The sequence below is a fragment of the Cavia porcellus genome, unplaced genomic scaffold, assembly GCF_034190915.1.
Source record: "Cavia porcellus strain 051 isolate PalLab524CR breed Dunkin Hartley unplaced genomic scaffold, mCavPor4.1 scaffold_15, whole genome shotgun sequence".
Classification (NCBI taxonomy): domain Eukaryota; kingdom Metazoa; phylum Chordata; class Mammalia; order Rodentia; family Caviidae; genus Cavia; species Cavia porcellus.
Window position 1 is genome coordinate 32741263 of NW_026947498.1, and position 24063 is coordinate 32765325.

The window sequence follows — 24063 nt, forward strand, 5'->3', positions numbered from 1 at the left end:
TTTCTGTCTCTTCATGGACATTCTATTGCAGCTTTTCACACTCATGCTCCTTTTTTATTTATTTATTTATTTTATAGTTCTTTCATATTCAACCTCTGTCTTCAGGTTAAGGATATTTGGGGGGGGGCTTATTATCCTTATCTTACAGCTGCTTTGACATGACTGCCTTTTTCTTGTCGTTAGATTTCAGTTAAAATACTACCTGCTTAGCCTGATTTTGTTCTTTCAGTGTTTTATTAGCGTATATTTGTGATGCAGTCATTCATCATTCATCTTTCTTTTTCTATCTTCTCTCTGTTTTCTCTCTCCATCTCTAGACTCCCTTTCCATCTCTCCAAGGTTTACCTCCATGTTTCCTAAGACCTTTCTTTTATTTTGATCTTTAAATCTTTTATACTTTTTGTATGTCACATAAATGAAACCGAGTGATATTTAAGCTGTCTGATTTCTCTTAGTATTTTGATCTCAAGATCCATCCTTTTTTGTATATACGATTCGTATTATTTTGTTTTGTGGCTGAGTACTAAATCCTCTTTTAGCTTTGAATTCTAGGAAGGTGAAAATTATTTCTAGGTTTTCCACAGTTAATCACAGAAAGCAGATCTAATTATTAATTTTATATTCTTTGAATAATATTTTGACTTACTTGCCAAAAAAATCCGTTAGAAACAGAAAACACATGTTTCGGAAAGTACTATTATAATCATAGTCAGATTCTTAATATTACCTGAAAGTACTCATTAATAAAATGTACATTTGATGTAATTCTTATAATATTCTACATATGTATCATTTCAAAATTTATCACATTCCAAACTTAATGATATAAAATACAAACAGGTATCCACAAATAACTTTTACATGAATAACTAGATTTCATGCACCAATGTAATCATTTTGATTTCTGCAGGTAATAATAAAGAAAAAGAATATTAACATAGAAACAATTCAGATAATGATAAACATCATTTTTTTGTTTGCAAAATATGTGTACATGATCCAAAAGCAGGATGATTCCAAATTATATATCTGAAGTCCAATCATCCACCAGTAATAATAAATCAAGTAACTATCAATCTGAATTTGTGAAAGCTATTTTCATTTAGAATTAGAGAAAGCCATCATAAGACTGATTAATGACATAGAATATTCCCAGTTTAAATCTGTCCTAGCAGTTTTTACCTTATTTTCGTAATAACACATTATACACAGCATTTGCATATTCTAAACAATTATATATTAAAAACTAGCATTTTATGATATGTATCTTTTTATATTATTTATTTTGTTCCTAGAAATGTTATTAGCTTAAATTTCATAAAAATAATATTTTGAAAGTATTAAATGTATTATCTTTTTTGTAATATATAAAGCTAGGATTTGCTACATGGGAAACACAAGATTGTATCATTTTTCCCTATGAAGAATCAGACTGAATATTTTTCCAGCAACTTCAATTTTAAACAGTTATCCCAGTCGCTTTTCTCCAGTTAATTGATTGCTGAATGTTCAGCACTATATTCTTCACCTTGTTTTCAGAAGATTTTTACCATCTGTGTGTTCCTTTCCTAAATATTTCTTCCAGGTTTAGATCTCCATTGAGTATTTAGTTATGTGAGTGAGCTTTTTTGTGAACCAGACTGTGATTGTAGTCATAAATTCCTTTTCTTTGAAAGCTGCCTCTCAAATGTTCATCAGTTAGCCAGTTAAACTTGTCAGGTCTAATTCTTAATTGTTCACTCTGAAAACAGTGTTCTAGAAAGACAAAATGTCTTTGTGCACATATGATAATTATCATATAAGCTTGTTTTGAAGTAATACAATGAATTTTGCAACACTTTATTCTTTTAAATTGCTTTGGAAAACATGCCATTTTCATTTTATCTTAAATTCTTTCATTGCTTTGGATTCATCAACATTAAAGATATATTTGATAGGATACAAAGTAGCTTAGGGAGTACAAATGAGAGCAATTGATCAATCTTATTTTTTCACTGAGAAGTCAAAAATTTGTTAAATAAAACATGGCGTGAATATTTCAGAATGCTCAAGACATTTCAGGGAATGCAGTAAATATAGACATATTAATGAAAACAATATATTTTAATGTTTTGTACTAAAGTTTATTTTGGTAGTAAAGTTAGTTTTATTTTTATTTATCTTCCATGACTAAGTCTATAATATGCAGTTTGTGTTTATGTAGCATTCTGAAAGAATAATAAGCAGCAAAATAAACTTAGAAGAGAACAAAAATATTGGAGACATTTTTAAAAATTAGGTAATGTTTCCAAACATGCTAGAGTAATGCAGCTGCTAGGTAAGAACATAAAGTTGTCATAAAGAAATACTTCCCTGGGTTTGATAAGTGTTTTCTCAAAATTACCTTATTGCAAATAAAGTAAAACAAATTTAGTGATATGGCTGAGTAAAAAGTCTGATGGTAGAAATTAGTGAAATCTAAAAACTCTGTGATGAGAATATCTTAACATAGAAGCTGCAACATACAATACAGTACCATTTTGAAAGGCAGAGGGGCCACTGGTATTGCACCTACATTTCAAATTTCTCCAGGGTCAGCAATGATCCTGATAATCAAAATTAACTCTAATTAAAATTCTATCATAGACATAGTAAATGGTAGTCAGTTTTGATATAATGTTATGTGGTTGGCTAGGTCATCTATTCACAGTCACTTTGTAGGTTAACTAGAAAGAAACCTATGGTCATTCCATAGACTGACTGCTTAGAGGGGCCTGGAAAGCTATTATTGCTCTCTGGAAAAGAGAAAGATGGGTGGAATTTCAACAGGAGAAATAGGATTCTCTGGGTCAGGAGCTGTGGGAGCCACTGTAAATCTGAAAAAGCCTTTTGTCATGGATCAGAAGCCAACAGAGGACCGAAGCCAAGCTTTGGATACACAAGAGCTTCTGCTCTCAGAGTTGGTAACAGAATGCGCTGCTCACAATGGCCACAGTGAACACTGGGTTCTGGTCTACAGGATTGCCACTGCTGAAAGCTTCCAAACTGGCACTGCTTTGCTCTGATATCAGAAGGAAAAAACCCTTCCAACCTTTCCTGGCCTTGCAAGACCCATTACTAGCCAGCTTTGTCTCTTTCTTGCTTTGGTCTGGCAGTTGCAATGGAACACAGGTCTCCAAAGTGCTACTGTCTCTATGGAAACTGGCAAGCAGCAGGAGTCTGATGGCCACACTCCACAGTGGCTGGGCAGAAGGGTGACACAAAAGGTGGATACCAGGTGTTACATTCTAAAAGGCAGGTTGAATTCAAAAAAGATGAAGTCGAATCAAAGAAAAATAAATTTACAGATGGTTACTTAGAACAGTGAGGAAAAAAATGTCCAACAAAGTCTATGAACGGACAGAGGAACAGTCCAAAAGTGAAAACATTTTATTCTTAGTTATCAGTCTTAATTTTTCCAGCAATTTCCTTCCTCAAGTGATAAAACATTCATTGCGCTTCTCTAGAGAATTGTAAACCTAAATTAATTACCATTGTGCTTTTCAATCCAAAAGACTTTAGTATGCAAAATGTGTTTCAGTTTACACAACTACTGAGCCACAACTTTCACATTAGAAGGTTATTTGTTTAGAATGCCTTCAGTAATTTAGTGGAAGTAATAACATGTTGTGTGTGCAGTTAGATATATTTTTAGATTGCAATTTAAGCAACAAGAATGATTTTGAACTTTCAAAGATGCAGGTTCTTTGTATAAATATCCCAAGCCAATTGATAGAACAGACAAGAGAGAAAAAAAAAAGAAGGGAGGAGAAAGATGGACAGAGAGTACAAAAACCTGAAAATATTTCAGTAAATTCTAAAGAAGACAAACTTTGTCCTTAATAACGTATTGCCCAGTTCTGTCACTCCGCTTATATTTAACAAAGATTCACATATTTTGTATATACTTATCCATTTGAAATTGTTGTTTTCACATTAAAATTATGAGAACATTGGTATGACTCCAATACTTTTTAAATGATCTTCTTGAAAGAACACAAAAATATTTAAAAACAAACCAGAATATTAAGAATGTTTTTGATCCAAGGTGCAATATTCAGATTGATTTAGCAATTATTTAGATGAATTTTCAATAAGTATGAGTACATATCCAAATGCAGGGTTAAATATGTGACATTGTTTACATCATGAGGCTTTCACATGCACTTAATGAAAAATGTTATCTTCAGTTTTTCTCACAAATTGTCTTTGTTTTTACTTTTCTATTTTTATATCTGGTTTTTGCATTGCAAAATTTTCTTCATTTCAGAAAAAAAAAATATAATGGGAAGTCCATAGCCCTGTTAAATAGCCCACAAAATGTGATTACAAACCCTGAAAAATTTCTGACTGTGCCTGACTTGCTCTCAGCTGTGCAAAGCCTCAGTCCCTGCCCGTCGATCTAGATATATCTCTGGTGATTATTGCTCTTAGAGAAGCACTCATGTGCAATGTGCAATGGTCCGCTCTTGTGACCCCTGTTTCAACTTAAGCTCAGGCAAGAGAGATGTTGAAAACCATTGCCTTTACTCATCATCCATTCACAAGATAGCAAAGCTTGAATGATGCTGTTTGTGGAAGTAAGGCCATGCTTTGGGATCACTGTCAAAGGATGCATTTTTACTGGCTTGCTCTCTTTCAACAATACTACTGGTTTCAAAGATTTCTCTTCACCTCTGTGCTTATTGCTTATCTATTCTAATCATAAATCTCAGCCTACTGCCAAGGTTAAAGTGACCTTAATTTTAGAACTGGTTCCTTTATGTCCTGTGAGACAGTGTGCTGGATTCTTGGCAGTCAGACGGTAAAAGTACGCATGAAATTTGTGTGAGAAAGACAACTCTTAATTAACTAAAGTCAACAGGTTTAAGACTCAGTTCACTGGAGTTTGAACTTGTCTCAGAAAGGATTTTAACCATTCCCTGCTTAGATATATGACAGAAAAAAACATTGAAGAAGTAATGACACCTGCTCAGTGCACTATTTAAAGACAGGTCCAGGAGAGATTACCTTTACATGATATTGAATTATTGCTTTTCATTAAGAACTGCTGGTTTTTAATGATTCTAACAAGTTATTTCTGCATAACAAATGGAAGTTTTTAGTCATTCTGCTTTTGATAGAGAAAAAAAAGTCTGCCTTCAAATCAGTATCAGAATAGAGGAAAAATAGGAGCTCTCTGAAGAATTTTATTGAAGATAGTGTTTCAGAGAAAGGAAACATGTTAAAGATGAGTGCAGAAAACTCAGAAGGATACATCAGTGATGACTTTCAGTGGTGTTCTGTAAATATGTAACAGCTTACTCTATGGGAAAAAAATAATGAATCTGTAGTATTTGTCCACTTCCATGGTGAAATACTTTCTCTGTGGTCAACTTCAAGCTACCAAGGTATGTTACTGAGCACAAAGTGAGTAAGAGTCACCTTCAGTTGTATCTCAGGAGCTGGTGTGAGTTCTAGCACATCATGAGCTTGAAATGCAAGTGTACTTTCTCTCCTTAAACCAGATGCAGAGATCTAAGTGCATCTTTGAAATACTTGACTGCAAACTGTTTTTCTTTTTGTCAGTTATGTGATCAAAATTAAGCTCAATTTATATTGATGTTCATTCTGTGATTAAGCAGGTAAAGCCTGAAAACGGTGCTAGAGTTCAAAATCTGACTCTTGTACTTTCTAACTGTGTGGCTGTGGCCATATAATCTAAAGTATGTGTGCACAGAGAGCTTAATCTTCAAGGTGGAGGTGATGGCAAGATTTTGTTGGCAATTAAATCATTGATAACAGAAATGAATCTAGAACCCGCCTGGTTGCCTACCATATTGTGAGTAATAAAATAAGTTAACTGTGTTTTCCATATATTTACAGTTAGCTCAGGAATGGTTGAGAATTGAAATAACAGAGGAAAGGGATTATTAAAATGAGTGTTTCTACAAGAGGTCAAATACTTTTAGTGTTATCAAAGCCCATCTTTTTTCAGAGACATAAATAGGGCTTTTACTTATATAACAAATGTTATTGTGTATTTTTTCTCTTTCTCTTTCTGATACGTAAATTTGGCCAGTTTTGTAGTTTGCTGTCTGATTTTAAGCCTAAAGGAGTAACATGTATCTGTTCTCAATCATCATCAGTTATATCTTCTTAAATGTATTCTTATATATTTAAAGTAGAATTTTAAAAACGTTTCATTGTCTTATACTAGAAAATCTTTAAGACTTTCATGATTTAATCTTCCCTCCATGAAAAAATTAGTGTCAACTTCACCTCTTCAATTTGATCTATCTCATATAGATACATAGACATACTGATACACACACACACACACACACACACACACACACACACACACGCACATGCACACACAAACACCAATAACAACAACGACAACAGCAACAGCAACAACAACAAATTTGAGTTACTTTAGTCATTCTGCTGTCACAAATTCCTTGATAAATGCCAGCAAGCCACTGTCCTAAGAAACTCTATTCACACTAGATGATGAATATCTACAGAAACTTCAACTTACATTTCAGTACATTAAACTATGTAGCTGATTCAAATGTAAAACGCCTGCTACCAGATTCTTAATTGACTTAGAATTAACTAAGAGAGTCAGATATTTACAAAAGTAATAAGAGGAAATAAACATAAGGAGGCCTGAGAAAAATGATGAACATAGGAAACAGAAAAACTAGGTAGCTTCTAAGAACCCTGGGTAGAAGTTGCATGAATTTGATGTTGTCCCTGTTTGCTAAGAATGATGCCTCTTACGTGTAGAATTCTAGTGATCTGGGTCAGATTATTTTAATATAAATGTCACTACAAGGAAGTCTGGATTACTTTAATATAAAGCAAGTATCTAAATGTCTTATAAATCTTTGTAGATAAAAAAAGTTTAAGCACTATATCACACCAAACTAGCATCTACCTTGATATCCCAATCTCTCTTCAAGTTCCTGATTATTTTGCAGTTCCTTAAACTTATCTCTCCAAATGCTGATTCATACAAGACAAAGCGTATAGTAGGTTCCACAAAATATCTGTGTAACCAATGCATTAAGTATGAATTCTTTATTTTATAGTAAGCTAGATTCTCTAGGTAGAAATAATAGCCTATTCTCTAGGTAGAAATAATAGTCTTAGGGCTCTTGAGGTTGATTGACAACCTACAGCAAATTCACTGCTCTCTTCAGGTTATATCTGGAAGTGAAAGGCAATCTAGACCTCTGGAAAGAACTTTGCTTACAGTACAAACATTTTTTATTGATTTTGGAAATCATGCTCAAAAGGTGTTTAAGATTAGAAGACTCTCCACATGAATTTTCTATTGAGAAATACTAAATTATTTGACTACAGGCAATTTAGTCTGTAAGTCCCAGGGAACCAAAGTCATACTACATCGAAGTGAGAATGCACATAGGAAGAGGTTGGAGATCATGTGGTCCTAATCTTATACGTGGAAGGACAGAGTATATGTGTGCTGGTACATGTAAGAACCTGACACTTCGTTTAGAGTGAGACTTCCGGGAGAACATGGCGGACAGATAACAGCAACTACCGGAGGCTCTCTGAAAGACTTGGCTCAGAAGCCAGGAATGGTGCGGACTAAGGAGACATAAACAGGTGGAGATATGCTCCGCTGACTCAGGAATGAACTGGGCTGAGAGAAACCAACTTGGAATGCATTCCTGGTGCTAAAACAGGAACAGAAAAGCCTCGGTGTGGAGGCTGGACCCCGCACCATTGTAAGCCGTGATTTGGGTTTCCCGCCGCGCGGCGGCTGGCTGCCTCTACAGTGGCTCGGCAAGGAGAGAGACGCGCAGAAGCTCTGAGAACGGCAATCTGCGAACGGCAGGGAGGCGTGCACTGACTTGTGGTGAGGTGAGTGAGAGAAGCTGACACTCTACCACAGTTTGACTCCAGCGGAGGACTTTCTGGGTCCGAGCAGTCCTGCGGGAGCAGGGCGCGGTGGTGACTCCAGCCACACATCCCCCTCTCGGGCGAGATCGGTGAAAAGTGCCTGGCCTGCGTGACGCTGCTGGCGGACCTGGTATACCGTCCCAACCCAGATCCCAGAGCCTGACGGTGGCTGGGAGGGGAGACGCGTAGGCTGCCTGGTCCGTAACTCCCTGGTGCGCAGCGGTGAGCGGGAACACCTAACTGGCACAATTCGATCAGGCTGTGGCTGACTGGGAGAGAAGCTGGGCCTCTTATATAAGCTTGCATATATAAGGAACAGAGAAGAAGAGGCAGCATGGGAAGAGGCAGCAACAAGAAAGGCTCCTCGGCCCCCAATTCTGAGAAACAGGCAATAGCAGACACCGCACCAATATACATAAGGCACCATATAGAGAGCCTCATAGACCAATTCAGGAATGAAGTTATCAATGACCTGAAGCTAGAAGTATGCAGAATAGTTAGAGAAATGCTAAGTACCACCCAAGAAAAAACAGGCGGTGGAATGGAAGAACAGAAAAAAAGGGGAGAATTGTTTGATGGAGAAAACAGAGAAAGCATAGAATACGTGAAACAGGTTCAAAGGGACTACCAAGATACTAAGAAGTCTATCGAAGACTGGCATAACAGCTTGAAAGAAACTAAAGACAGAATATCTGAACTGGAGGGCAGACTTGTAATATGGGAGAATGAAATGAAAAACTTCTTAAAAATAACAAAGAAACAAACAGCAATAATACAAAGACAAGAAGATGATAAGAGGAGCCATAACTTAAGGATTAAGAACATAAAAGAAGAAGTAGGGACACAAACAAGTGAACTACAAAAGCTACTCACAGAAATAATCCAGGAGAATTTTCCTAATTTAGCAAAAGGTAAAGATACTCAGATGTATGAGGCATACAGGACCCCAGCTACCTACAACCCAAGCAGAGCAACACCCAGGCATATAATAATAAAAATTCCAGAAATTCAATACAAGAACAGAATATTAAAAGCTGTCAGAGACAAGAAACAGACCACTTACAAGGGAACACCCATCAGAATTACAGCAGATTTCTCTGCACAAACCATCAAATCACGAAGAGCGTGGGGGGAAATAATTCAAGCTTTGAAAGATAATAATCTCCAGCCAAGATTGAGATATCCTGCACAACTGTCCCTGGAAATTGATGGAAAAACAAGGTGCTTCCAGGATAAAGAGGAACTGGGGGAATTTGCAACCACCAATTCAACTCTACAGAGAGTATTGCAGGATATTCTAAAAAAAGAAAAATACAAAGAATCCAGAAATAATGGCAGAGAGGCCGCAATGAATGGAGCAGAGAACAAAATGAAGAAGACAAACTGACAGCTACTGACAGAAAAAGAGCTCAACAGAAATGAGGCAGAGAAGATTGGATGATAGGAACAGCTATTTTGGAGAAAATGACATCTTAATAGGTAATACTGATTTAGTATCATCTTGTTTTGAAGTCTCATCTAGCTTTTGTCCTTCTGTTTCCAATGGTCTAAATAGGTTGTATCTTACTGGATTTTATTATGTACAATAGTATAAGCAAAAACCTTGTAAAGACAAGGAGATTATACAGAAACCATTGTTCATTTTCTGTTAGTCGATTCTAAATACTCTGTAATGCTGTCATTCTCTTGAATGGTTTTATATTGTTTTGATATACTTAATGCTACAGTATACGAAGTTGTACTCAAGGATTTCAAAGAAAGAGACAATATGGTAACTACTTTTAGGTTAGAATTATCTGGTGGTGAAACACTATTCTGCTTAAATGGTTATGTTTTGATCTGTGCTGTTTCGTTGTTATGCCCTCTTTTATCTCAATCTCCACTCCATTATTTACTTTTTTATCTTTATCCTTTTAATTAAAGGAAAAAAATAGCAGGATATATTATAGTAACCCACTTTGACTTTTCATTACCTTGATTTAAAGCCCTGTATTACTCTCACCATATGGTTTTTAACTTATGTTCCCCTATTCTGTTTTGCTGGATAGTATCAGGTTCAAAAGTTTAGGCATCAGCTGTGAAGATAATGAGATTCATTATGACGCCCATTTCTGTTGACTTTTATCTACTTTTGAAGACCTACAATGTCTCCAATGTTTTGGTTTTGTCGGTTTTATTCTTTACTGTTTTGTTCAATTGTATTATAACTAACGATATAGGCAATTCTATTAGAGATAGCGGGAGGCATTATAGTAACCATTGTTGATCACCTTGTATTATGTTTTTACATTATCTATTATGTCCACCCTTTTGACTTGACCGATTCTGTTCTGTTATGTCACATTTGGTTTTACTCTCTTCCAAAAAAGTAATAAGAACCGTGGGAGCAATGAAACCCAAAATGTGTAATAGTCATGGTACAAAAGAGAGGAAAAGAAAGTGCTCCAAACTATATAACTGCATGTATATTTAAATGTATAAGATAGAAAATGATATCACAGAGTTTTATTGGATCAATGAACAGAACTGTTTGCAGTAACATTGATGGAATGTCCACTTTACAAGCTTTAATTTTGTGACTTGAACAATTATTTCTAAGATGACAATATGTAATCCATTAACTAGTGATTTCCTACTGTTCATTTTTTTTCTGTAAATCTGTATAACTTGTACCCTTTCCCTGCTTTTCTTTTCTTTTCTCCTTAAATAAAATTAAAAAAAAAAAAAAAAAAAGAACCTGACACGTAGAAAATAACCAAACTGTTTTTTCCTGCAAGGGATCACTAGGAATGACTTCAATAATTATCTATAGCATTGGAGATTTCAGGGAAGTTAATATTGACATCTCTTATTTGACTTTTACAAATTATATTTCATTGTTAAAATGATTGTTCATTCCTAATGTTGTCTAATTCCTATGTAAACAAATAGTGATAATGCTATTATGACCAGCAGCCTTTTTCTGAAAGATACGAATAAAAATGTTTAAGTTTCAGAGCCAACTCCAAATGGTTCATTGACTTTGTTTTACCATGGGAAAAATCGTTTAACCTCCTAGTGTCAGTTTGCCCATCTATGAAATGAGAAGGATCAGATTTTCTTATGGGGATGTTTTGAAATTATTTTTGCAAATGTAGTCAATGGAATTGTTGCAAGCGTCACTGGTCGTATTCCACTTCTTTAGAGAAGCAGACACCATTATATACATACCAGTTGATAGTTAAAATGTTATCTGGGCTGAAAATGTATATTTATAAATAGCTGTACTTTTTTTATTTATACATGGCTGTGCTTAAAGAGTCACCCTCCAGATTGCTCCATTTGTGCATTATATCTATACCACAGAACCTGAGAAACTGTCTTAAAGCCATTCTGAGACTCTTATTTATGAGCTGCTAATCTGTGGTCACTATTCCTCTCTGTCTCAAGCTTCTGTTTTCTCTGATTTTTTTTTTTTTGGTTGTTTTGGGGTTTTTTTTGCCTTACCTCACTTCACAAGATTGATGGTTCTTCATGTTCCCCTGCTAGAGGTCACCTCTAAGCTGAAGGCAAAACACAACCCACTCTGGATCCTGTTGACTTTCAAGTCAACTAAAAAGGCATTTACTCCAGCAAATTCTAACCTTAATTTTAAAACTCCACCCTAAAGATTACAGAGGGATATTCTGGGGAGTTGCCATAGTGACTCTAAGAGGTTGGCATTGAGAATGCAAAGCTCCTGGCATCAGATTTTTATACTTGATGGACTTAATTATATAATGTGGTCATGAACCTTTGTGCTTGTGTCATTTAGGTCTGCAAAGAAAATTTTCCCTTCAGGCTCTTCTGTCTCTTATGGTGCCAATCAACAGGCTTCTTGGTAATAAGATTATTATGCCAATAGCTCTAGCATAACCTCAAGTGGTTCTTGAAGTAATTATAGAATCATTATAAAACTAAAAAGAAAAGGGAAATATATTTCCTGGGTGTGATTAGATCATCATGTTCTTGAATATGTAAATTATCTTTCACTTAATGAACTACCCTGCCCACATAATACTGTTTTAACCTGGTTTTAGAAAGTCATTTTTACTCATGTTGGTCATTGTCATCAGACTTGGCAGTTTATTGCTGGTAAGATGTAGATGATTTTTCTGTGACCATAAATTTAGTTTAATGGTTAGAAGTGCATTTGTTAAGTAAATTTATTTAAAAATTACTTTAATAACTAAAATTATTAAGAAGATGGAAAATGATTTTATATAATAATATCACATTCAGGACCATTTTAAAAATACAAATTTTTTTGATTATGAAAGAATATATATTCATAGTAGAAAAGCAGGCAACTACATAAGGGAACAATGAAAAAATATTATCTGTATTTCCCGGATTAGAATAATCATTGTCATTTTCTTGCCTCCTCCTCTTCCTTGTCTTCTTCATCCTCCTCCTCCTCTTTCCCCTCCTCCTCCTCATCCTCCTTCTTCTTCTTTTTAAGACATGTCTCTTAATATCTCCCAAGCTGAACTCTAACACCTGGGCTCAACTCCTGCTTTGACATCTTGAGTAACTACAATTAAAGGAAGCATCCCATCATGACTTGCTTCTATAATATTTGGATAGATATCTTTTAAAAAGATGAACATATTTTAAAGAACAATCAGATTCCACAAATAGCTACATTCTGTGAGAAGCCCTGGTGAAACAGGATTGTTTTCAAATTTCATCAGAAATTGAAACTAAACTTCCTGTATTCATATTACATATGTTTGTTCAGAAATATAAGAGCAACAAGGAAAGTATATTTTGTGTTTTGCATCTTCCAATCATCCAAAGTTTTTCATGCCTTATCTTGAGCAATGACCCAATCTAGCAGCAATTAATGAACGCAAGACCAAGGGAAATTAATGATTATCATGTTACACTTGAAATATAAATCTTTATGTGTGCAAAGGTAGAAGAGAGAGTTTTCTGAAAAATGAAGAGGAGTGAAAATGACTCTTAATAGTATGTTAGACAAAGTGTCTTCTGATTAAGTATTTCATTTTTTTTTGTCTTTTGAAATATATTTTTGTTGGTTTAAATTTCATTTTGAATAAGAAGTGAAGTTCATTGTAGATCATAAGAAGTTAATCATTCTATAACACTATTTAATCAATATGCTTTTTAATCTCCTTTCAGGCAGCCAAGGGCAGTTTCCTCTAACACAGAATGTAACGGTTGTTGAAGGTGGAACTGCTATCTTGACCTGCAGGGTCGATCAAAATGATAACACCTCCCTCCAGTGGTCGAATCCAGCTCAACAGACTCTGTATTTTGATGACAAGAAAGGTGAATACATTTTATTCTAAATGTTTTATTCATATTCTAAAATATACTAATTATAATGAATTTATTTTTCTGAGATGATTCAAATTATTCCTTTTGATTACCAAACTGCTTTTGCTTGTATTTAAACATGATAAATATTAAAATATTTTGTTTTGCAAGTCATAAACACTAAAGATAACCTATGTCAACTTTTTAATATAATAAACCATTCTAATTTTGTTTTAAAATTACTTTTATGCTTCTCTTAACAATCATTTTCTAAACATTAAACACTTTCAGTCCTGTAGATGTCTTGCATGCAGGTTGAATATTTTTTTCTACTCCTAGTACTACAATGTTATTTTCATTTAATTTTATATGTTTGGAATTCGCTAGATGATTTTTGAAATGTTTAATGATTTTATTCTCATGCAGTGGATCTGAAAGTAAAAATTTTATAAAGGATTTCCAGAGTGAAGTTAAATATGTCCATGTTTCTAAAATAAACTAAAATTAGTAAGAAGATGTATTTACTTAAAATTGAATTGGATTTCATTAATTAGTTTGTGCTTCTAATTACATATAAATAGATTTGAACTAAATGTTTTTAGAGGAGTAAGAAAATTGGCTATGTATATTTCAAAATGAACAATTAGTAATAGACTGTGCATTTCTAATGGATGTGTTGTTTTAAGTAAAAAAGTTATATAGATGTAAGTAGTATTTATTTTTAGTATTTATATATTATTTAGTATAGTCTTAATATATATATATATAGAGAGAGAGATTTTCTACAAATTTCTGTAAATAATAGTACAATGATTTAAATTTACTTTAAGTATGAAAATGTATCCATGTGCCAAGGAGTTAGCTCAGCAGCATAACAGCCTGCCTGGCAAAGTGTGACATCATGAGTTTTATCCCTGGTACCAAAAAAATATATAAAATAAAATAAAATAAATTATAATAAAATAAAATGTATCTAAGTTAAGTCAGACCTGTGACTATTTGCCAAAGCATGTATTCTTTACATTTTTTGTACTTGTATATTTTTCCCTCTTTAATGTTTTCTAGAATTAAAATAAATACTTTAGATTGTTTCAAATCATAAATAAGTAATCAAGGACTGACTATATACCTAATTCATTGTTTGGATGAATATTTATTAAGGATTCCTTTGTTCCAGTTAATAGAGTAAGAGAACAAATAGATAATCCATATGCCTATATGGGGCATAGAGTATAATAGAAAAGACAGACAATCACTGAATGGGCAAACATAATGTAAATAAAAGTACAATGGAAGTGACTATGTACCATGCCAAAAAAAAAAAAAAAAAAAATGGAGGATACGTTAGCCTTCTCTAGAGAAAAATAACTGATTAGATAGATAGACAGATGATAGATAAATTGGCTAACTTTTTAAAACAAAATTTTTTAGTTTCCACATCCACTTGAGCACTTTCTTAAAACAAAATGGATGTGGAAACTGGAAAATTTCAAATCTCCAATATAAACTGACAAACTAAAGACCCAGAAAAGAATTCCTTTGGCAATGCCAGGCTAAGGGCAGTAAGCAAATAGAAATTCCTCTTCCTCGGGGACCTTGTCCTTTCTCTAAGACTTCCAGGCAACTCAATGAGGCCAACAACCATTATAGGTTTTACTGTAATACCATATTACTTACTATATTAATTATTTTATTGATGCATTAATTTCTCCTAAAATAGTTTCCAACTTCTGGACTGATTTTTCACCAAACATCTGAGTAGTGTAGTCTCCTCTGGTACATGAGGACTACATTACAAGACATCCACTGCATGTATGAAAATATAGGTGAACCAAGCCCAGGAAACACTGTTCCCTTACACTTTCTGACATTTCTTTACCTGCAGTCATTTGCATGTAACTGTGGAGTTCTATAGTATATGGTTAACGTTATTTAATTTATAAATTTGGTTACATATGCAAATTTAATATAATACTCTAGAAGTTAATTTTAAAATGTTGCTTTACCTACCCTTGCAAAAAAAGAAAAATAAAAACGTTTTACTTGGTCACATTTTTTAAATGAATTTAATTCTGTCGTTAAAATGTCCCAAATAATCACAAGGAATTTTTCATAAATTAGAATTTTTTAATCCGTCCTACAAATATATAAAACCAATCTCTATTTTTATGGTGTGATACTGTAGATTGAACTCAGGGTCTCTGCTCTGAGATTGTTCATTAGTTCCTTATTTTTATTTTTCTAATTCTAAAACAAGATCTCAGTATGATGCTAAAGTGCCCCGGTTGAGCTTAAACTTAAGATCATCCTGTTTCAACCTGTCAGAGTGCCGAGATGACAGGTATGTGCCACCAAAGATCTGCATTCTCCACTTTTCAGCAATACTTGTTTTGCTTTTTAAGGAGATCTTTGACAGTCATGTTTATAGTGACATCCACAATGATGAGGTCAAGTCCTCAAGCACAAACACAAAATCGATATTAAATGCCTTTGCTTCCTCTTTCAAGGATTCTATATGTTGTCTTGTACCAAACACATAAAGTAGAATTGATTTGAGTATTTCAGAATAATACACCGCCTCTATACAAAATAGAACAATTTATAATACAATATTTGTAGACTTGGAAATAAGATAAAACTCATTTCTAAGGGATAAATTGTGGGGAGAAAAGCTCATACTATATTTATAATAGCTAGCAATATATTGTTGTACCTTCTTCCTGCAATAAAATACCAAATCTGTCTAACTATGTTATTTCTTTAAGTGTTCACTTGCTTTAGTTAATTTTCCTTTTCCAAAGGCAGCTAAAAATTATGTTGCAAAAGTGTGTGTGTGTGTGGGGGGGGTTATAGTACACCCCTGGCTTTGCTAGTGCATATTTTCTTAGTTTGTTATGTTTGTCATCAATTTTAGTAAAAAATAATGAAAATTACTAATTAAAGAAACCCTCAAATGCAATAGTTTAACAATGAAAGCAGTTTAAAGGATTCTAGATCACAATTTTTCCTCACCATGTTTTGTCTGTATTTATCTCTTTGGCCCTCCTAAGTTTTGGGTAAATAAACCAGCCAAGTAGGGCCAGAGCCTAAGTGTGTAAGCTAAGCATGATTTGGAGAACTACAGCAACCCAGGTCTGTGATGCTGTTGATGACTATATAAGAGCAAGAGAGAAAAAAAAAAAATGAATTTACTGTGCTCCTAATTATGCAGGCTCTTACAGGTGGCTGCCACAGTTAAAGGCTCTATCTTTAGCTTGACACTTATTTCTGTCTCAGATTTTGTTGCTAGTGACTTTTAGCCCTAGTTACACAATGCAATTACCCAAGGAGTTTTCCAGTTAGACCAGGCATATGCAGCACGAGAATGTTTTAATTGTATCTCAAATGATTTTGAAATGCAGTTGAGTTTCAGACATTTTAGCTATGTAAGTCAGTACTGACAAGACTTCTGCACCCCTGAGTCTGAATTTCTGACTTAGCTTAATGAGCAGAGAGCAAGGAAGGAAGGCATTAAGGCAGGTAGGGTAAGTTGCTCTGCAGAACAGAACAAGCCTGCTCACTGCCTGTGTTAACTGCTGCTGTCAACTTGAATAGTGTAGTTGTACAAAGGAGCTCTGCGAGGATAAGCCAAGAACTCAGGATGGTGGCCCATTGGTAATACTGGACCTGAAAAATAACCTTATTTATTTCGAATTATGACCTGAAGAAAAACATGTTGTGACTGAGCAGTTGATGATCAGCTGGAAAAAGAGTTAAACTGAAACCCCAGTAAGGTCTAGAGAGATTATGTGTGAATGCTCAGGAATGTCCTCATAGGGGACAGTAGGTGTTACTTGAGAGTATTGACTGAGATGAAACTTACGTTGCCATATTTATTATTCAGCCAAAATAAAGAAAAGCACATACAATCCAGTCTTTTAGTAGGGTTTAGCAATTTACTCTGATCAGTGGTTTTTCCCATTGATACCTGAGAAAACAGATAACAAGTGTTTAGTAACATTCTCCTGCTAATGGGACTAATAGGAAAGGGATTTGTACCCAGGTACAGCTTTTACATTCAGTTTCACTGGAAAGTCTGAGAATGAAGCACATGAGTGCCTGGCCACGTGAAGAATAACCCCAGCCAGCTCTGCCATTGATCTTTCACAGCTGTCTTTTGTTGTTAAAGAGCAGCAGTTTCTTCACAATTGTTGAAGATACACATACAGCAAGACCGAAAATTACATTAGGGCAGCATTACCCAAAAGAATAGTCATGAAGACAGACCCGCACTATACCAAGGTGAACAACGCAGTAGCACTGTATAAATTTAAATTTAAGTGAATTAAAACTCAACAAAAATTTAGAATCATTTCTCAGTCACAATAGTAAGATTTCAAGTGTTCAGTAGCTAATGTGTACATACTATTTGAAAGATACAATTCTAAAGGCTGATATCATGCTTTAGGTGATATATGAACTTTATCCAAGTATAGCTTTGGCTAGCAGAATATTTACTTTCAGCCCTCTCTTGGACATCACAAAAACATGAAATGAGCAGTAAATAAATGAAATTTCATCATTCGAATTATACAGTTTTAGAAGTGGCATTATATCATGGCACTTTAATCCTATTTCTAATGTCAGCAAAAAGAAGAATCAAAGGTATCCATCAACACATTGCCAAATCAGATGGCCTCATGATTGGATCAAACCTACTTTTTAAAAATTAATATCCTTCACCACTTTCTATGAACCCTAAAATTAAAAAAAAATTCATTAACCTCTTAAGTAGAAATTCAGTTAAAATTCCATTTCATTTCTGCATAGTTTGTACACACTTATTTTAGTCATATTTCTTTTTACATAGACTTTATGTCACCCATGTAAGTACTGGTTAAGCATTTGGAATAGAGAGAATACAGGCAGACAATGAAAGTGTGGAGGATAGATCACTGAAACTCCACATGAATGCTGTGTGGTATTTAGCAATCAAAACAATGAAAAATTAATTATATTTTTATGCTTATTTCTTTATAAGAAAAATGAAAGAGCAAATTTGATCACTGAATGCTCAGTAAAGAATGCTTTAATTTCTTCTTACTGAATAAAAATACCATGGACAAACATGTAGAGGAGTGCCTGGTATATACATTCAACAGACATCTCTGTATTACTTTACTCATTTATATACAAAGGTAATATTTGTTAGTTTTATAATGTTGCTCTTTACACTACTTTTGGTGTTTTGAATCAATGTTTAGTGATCCTCACAAAACTCCTGAAAGAATAAACATAAAAATCTATAAAGTTCAAAGCCAAAACTTGTTGGTGTTTAATAATGAGTTATTATATGGATAATTTTACATTAATAATTGGGAAATGGGAAAGAAAGAAAATGGATAACATGATCTCAAACAAGGAATGATGAAGAAAAGAAAAAGGAAATGAACTTGAAATGAAAGTGGAAGGTTTTCTGACCATGTACATATTAACACTACCTAACAGTATTTATCCCTACAATTGGTAGTGATCACATTTATAGGTTTCAAAATACTGAAGATTTCCTGGAGTAGTGCAAGTATTATAAGTGACTAGTTACCTTTATTTTCTCAGTTTTATTGGAAAAAATCTAGCTATTCTATTTGTGTACAATAAAAACCTGAAATGAATAATAGTTTAGTTCACAATTACACAATATTTATATTTATTGAATAACATTCAACATGCTTACCCTTCTCCATTACACACACAACAATATATAGATATAGATGATATAGATGTAGATATAGACATAGATGTTGAAATATACTTTCCAGGATATATATATATATGCTCAGAGTATATAATTCTTTTCATTTTATGTGTGGAAAACTGAAATATACATTTGACTATCTTGAATAGTATCTGAAAAAGAAATGTTGAGATCTGAGTTTCCATATTGCAAGCCAAATTCACATGCTATGCCATTTTGAAAAGAATTTTGACTGTTTCCGGTTTTGCCTTATTATTTTACCTTTCTTCTGGGAACTGCTTCTTTCAGGGTTGCATTTCAAAGTCTGCTTTCTATGATTCATTCAGTGAATTTTATCTCATATATCAATCCTAGAATACCACATTAATGTAATAACAAATTTCCTAATATATATATATATATGTATATATATATATACACATAAATATTTTGTACTACATGTAGATGGAGTGAGAAATAGAGTATGAATTCTTCTGTGCCTGTTACTAAAAAAATGAGTCGAAGAAGAAGAAATGGGCCCTTCACAAAGACGCAGGTATAATTAAGCAGACTGGCTATAGTGATAATGCATCTAGGAGGCAGCATCTCTTGTAACTCTGGGAAGAGAGAAACAGCTACAGTTATGGATAGAAGTTGTAACTGGGAAGTGGGCAATGTGTGGAAATACAGAAATCAACATTCCTTCATCTCACGGTGTCTTTTCTTGTCAGTGCTTTACACAGGGTGAACCACAGTTCAAGAAATTATGAGTGTGTCAGTCTCTCAAGCAAAACACATGGATCTGAAATGACAAAAAGGAAATAAATCGTACAACACATAGTAAACAAACAGATACTTCTTACTATCACATTTTCAGTTAAAATAAATTCCACTGAAATGCCTGTATCATTCTATGTTCACAGCTACCTTCAACTGCAGCTTTCTTTCCAGGATAAATGAGTCACAACAATGCAATGTTTTTCTAAAACATGAATTCGTTTTAATGTTATATTCAAATGCAATGTGTATATTAAATTTTGTGTACATAGATTTCTTCAAGAATTTACGTCCTGGGTTGGGTTTAGCTCAATGGTGTAAGTGCCTGGATGGTAAATGCAAGCTGGTGAGTTCAATTCTGGTAATGATGATATTTTTGTAAATTTTCATCAAATATAACATCTTTAGTTTTGGATTTTATGAATGCTATTTTTTTTTAAATTTGTGCTTATGTTGTGTCCACTAGTTTAAGGAAATAAAGATAATTATGTGTTTTTTTGTTTTGTTTTGTTTTTTTTTTTTTTTTTTGGTATCAACCTATTAACCACAGGTAGGTTACATTATACCAGTATCCACATATGGATGACTGGATGTTTTCATAAAATTTTAAATTTTGAACTGTTTGTATAACTTACCAATGTTTTTTATTCTTTAAAAAAGTGAAGCTTCGTTTATATTATTACTTTTTATATTTTTATTTAAAAATAAAAGTTAAACCGAAATATTTTTATTTAAAACAAAAGTGAACATTTTTACAATCAAGTAGAAGTAACTGTGTAAGAAAACACCTAATTCTTGAATTAACTCCTCTTGCTTATTGCACATTGTTTTTTCCTAACAATTTTTGCCAAAAGTCAAGAAAGAAAAAAATATTTATACAACATTGAAAATTTTTTACTATACTTTCTAGTGATTGCTTCGATCATTCAACAGGTGCTGATAAGCACTTTGCTAAATTGTTGGCAGTAATGATAGCTCTCTAATATTTTGAGTCCATTCCAAAATGAGCAAATTTCTTGATAGAAAGCTTGTCACGATTAAAATTAGATTTACTTTGTGTTCTACACATATGCAATTTAGTAAACATATTTGGCAAGTACAGTTGTCACTAAGAAATGCAGATCAACACATGGTCAGCAATTATTACAAAACATTAAAGCACCTGGAGTTTATTATCTATTTTGATGGTTAGGAAAGTGTGATGATGAACTGCCTGGAGTCAGACTGAGTATGCATTTTATTGTATATTTCCAAACAAACAAATACAAATAATTAACATTTCTAGGTAAATCCCTCAGTGTCTTTATAATACCTCCAATGCTCCATTTTGAAAATTAGTTGTTATAAAGGAAATTGAGCTTCAGTCAGCAAGTGCTTTTAATCTGTAAATATCTACACATCTTTGATATTTGAAAAAATTCCAAGTTATAATTTCAGTTCACTCAGATAAATATTTATGAATATGGTGATTTCCAAGGTATTTTCTTGGCATTAGGAATACTAATACATGAATTTCCACCCTAAAGAAGAAAGATGCCATAAACCATCTATATGCAGGTTAGTGTAGTAGACACTGAGTAGGAAAAATAACAGGTCAAGAATTATTTTTAGGTAAAATACTATAATTCTATGAGCTAAATAACAGACTGCATGTGGAGGATGTAAACTGATCTTGTAATTAATGAATATAACATTTATGAATCCAGAAAATAATTTGACTTGAAAATCTGCATGACTCAAAACAGATGTTTTCTGATGCAAATAATTTATTTAATGTAATAACTATAAGTTAATTATGTTCCACTTATAAATATGAATAGCACCAATATTTCACACAAGAACTTGATTTCCCAGTGATCTACTGAAATCTTCTCTATTTTGCAACTTCCTTGGGATAAGTGCAGATATCAAGGGAATTTAAGATATTCTAACAATTTAACAGTAAGTTTTAAGATCGTATTCTTACTATGTTACTAGAAAAACCTCAATAATTTCAGAAAAAAATTAGCAAATAAGGATTAAATTTATACCTGTGTGTAATTATATGACTCAGATGAATTTTTAAGGACATATTATTTTTTCAGTACATATTAAAATTTTATTCTTTAACTTCTGGAGTTTATAGTCAATTGTGTTTTTCTTAAGTATTTATGCCAGATTTTGAAGAGTCATACTCCCACTTATGATAATTCTATTTATGACATTTTTTTTGGATTGAAATAGACAAAAACATAATAAAATAACTTAAAGTGTTGTTTTCCCTAAAACACTTAAAATTTTGAATTTCTCTGCTGTAGTTTCAAAATTCTTAGCTACAGATATGGATCTATTTGGGTTGTACTAGATACTGCTACTATTCTTAAGTTATAACAAGAGCTTATAGTCAAAGACTAAGTCAGCAACCAAAATTTCATTTTTTGTAATCAGTAAAGGTCCCACTTAATAGGTTTAGTATGTAGAATCTATTCAGGGTGTTGTCTGACGGCTAGAAAAAAATTCTTTTGGGGCAGAATTAAAATGGACTAAAAATGAATACATTATTTCTTTATCACTTGAATACTTCTTGAAATTACAGGGTCTTTTTAAACTCAAAGAGCTTTTTAACAAGTCATGTTCAAAACATCAGTTAAAGGGGGCTGGGGATTTAGCTCAGCGGCATAAGCCCCTGCCTTGCAAGCGCGCAGTCATGAGTTAGATCCCATGGACAAAAAAAAAAAAAAAAAAAAAAGAAAATCATTAAAGTACACAAATATAAACAAACACAAAATGTAAAGTCATTCATGAATGATGATACTAATTAGAAAGTTATTAAACTATGAATTTGTTGAAGTTAAAATATTAATGGATATTATGAAGTTTTTGACTTATTATCTTGATTTTCTTCAGTTGTTATGGATGTTTCTTACATTTATAAATACTGTTTTCCATCCTTCTTGTCTCTTCAGAAAATATTCCTCCCGACAAAATGAATAATACAATTTAAAAATACCATTTTAGAGAAAATATTTTATTGTTTTTGCATTTTGTGAGCATTAAAAACTGTAGATTAATATAAGTTCTCTACATTCTCTCTACTCAAAGCTTGTTCTTTGAGTCCCAGCAGAATTCTCTGAGTGATCCTTAGGATCAGCAGTAAACAAGCATTTTGCAGCTCTGGTGAAAGGTAGATGGCACTGTTATTTTAGTACAAAAAGTAAGTGTTTGTAAGAATTAATTCTCTCTGTTTTATACTTATTTATATTGAGACTAATGAGTGTACTACAGAAGGAATGGAGAGCAGACCAAGGGCATGCTGAGGGATTGCATGAGTGGTTTGTATTAGTCACTTTAAGCTTCAGAAAGGATGTCAGTTGTTTATAAGGAACAGCAGAAGCACAAATATAGGTATAACGTACTATGTTTGAACTTTAAAAACTTCCTTAAACAACTAGAATCCATTACTATTAACAATGAAAATTGCACACTGTAAGATTGGATCATCTGGTTTGGAAATACTAATCTGTGATGGTCTTCTATGGAGATAATGGCTGATTATTGGCCATCTCTAACTTAAAATCTACTTCATGAACTTTGCAACCATCAAAGATGAGTTATTTGAAGTTTGTAGTCAGAAATTTGCCCTTAGGTTACAGTTGTACTATGAACTTAGATGCCATCTTGAACTGAGTAGATCATTTCTATAAACCAATTTCAGTTCTAGCTCACAAGCCCTCTTGCCAGTAAGTGTATGTGGTCACCTTTTATGTCAAGGTGCATTACCTGAATATTCCTTGGAGTTTAATTTGAGATTTGTGAAGCACTGGAAAAATCAATGCCCCAACATTACACAAAATTATAGGCAAAAACAAATTATAAGTCTGCTACTGAAAGTGTTAAGCAATTTCTATTTAACAGGAAGTTGAAATCACATATATGTGATTTTCCTTTAATGTAGAATTGGGTGGATTATGCATGAATATTTGGTATTAGTCAGCTTTCACATTTCTGAGACCAGCACCATAATTCAAATGAGAACATGGTTTATTTGGCTTGAGACTTTAGAAATTTTAGTCCATAGTCAGCTGATTTTGAAAGTGTGGTGGAGCAAAGGTGCTAACTTAATGGAGCTGAAAAGCAGAGCAAAGAAAAGACCACTAGCAAGAGGCACACCATCCAAAGGCCCATGTCCAGAAACTCACCTCCTCTCACTGGTCCCCTCTCCTAACAGTACACTGATTGAGTTGCTGCATTAAGAGATTCCTGGTGAGATGACTAGAAATGGGATTACTCTTCTCATGATTAGATAAATACATGAATAAAAGGGCAGGTTTCTTCTGACTTTCTTACATTTTTATTTG

At 33.4% G+C, this 24063-nt stretch overlaps 1 protein-coding gene across 3 annotated transcripts in view; it reads left to right on the forward strand.

The window, feature by feature from the left end:
• Cadm2 (cell adhesion molecule 2) overlaps positions 1-24063 on the forward strand; it is a 980415-nt gene that overhangs the window by 741851 nt on the left and 214501 nt on the right. For all 3 annotated transcript variants that reach the window (XM_063224759.1, XM_063224757.1, XM_063224758.1), the window contains one exon: positions 13099-13248. In XM_063224759.1, coding sequence (XP_063080829.1) covers positions 13099-13248 — 150 coding nt within the window. The remainder of the gene's footprint in view (positions 1-13098; positions 13249-24063) is intronic.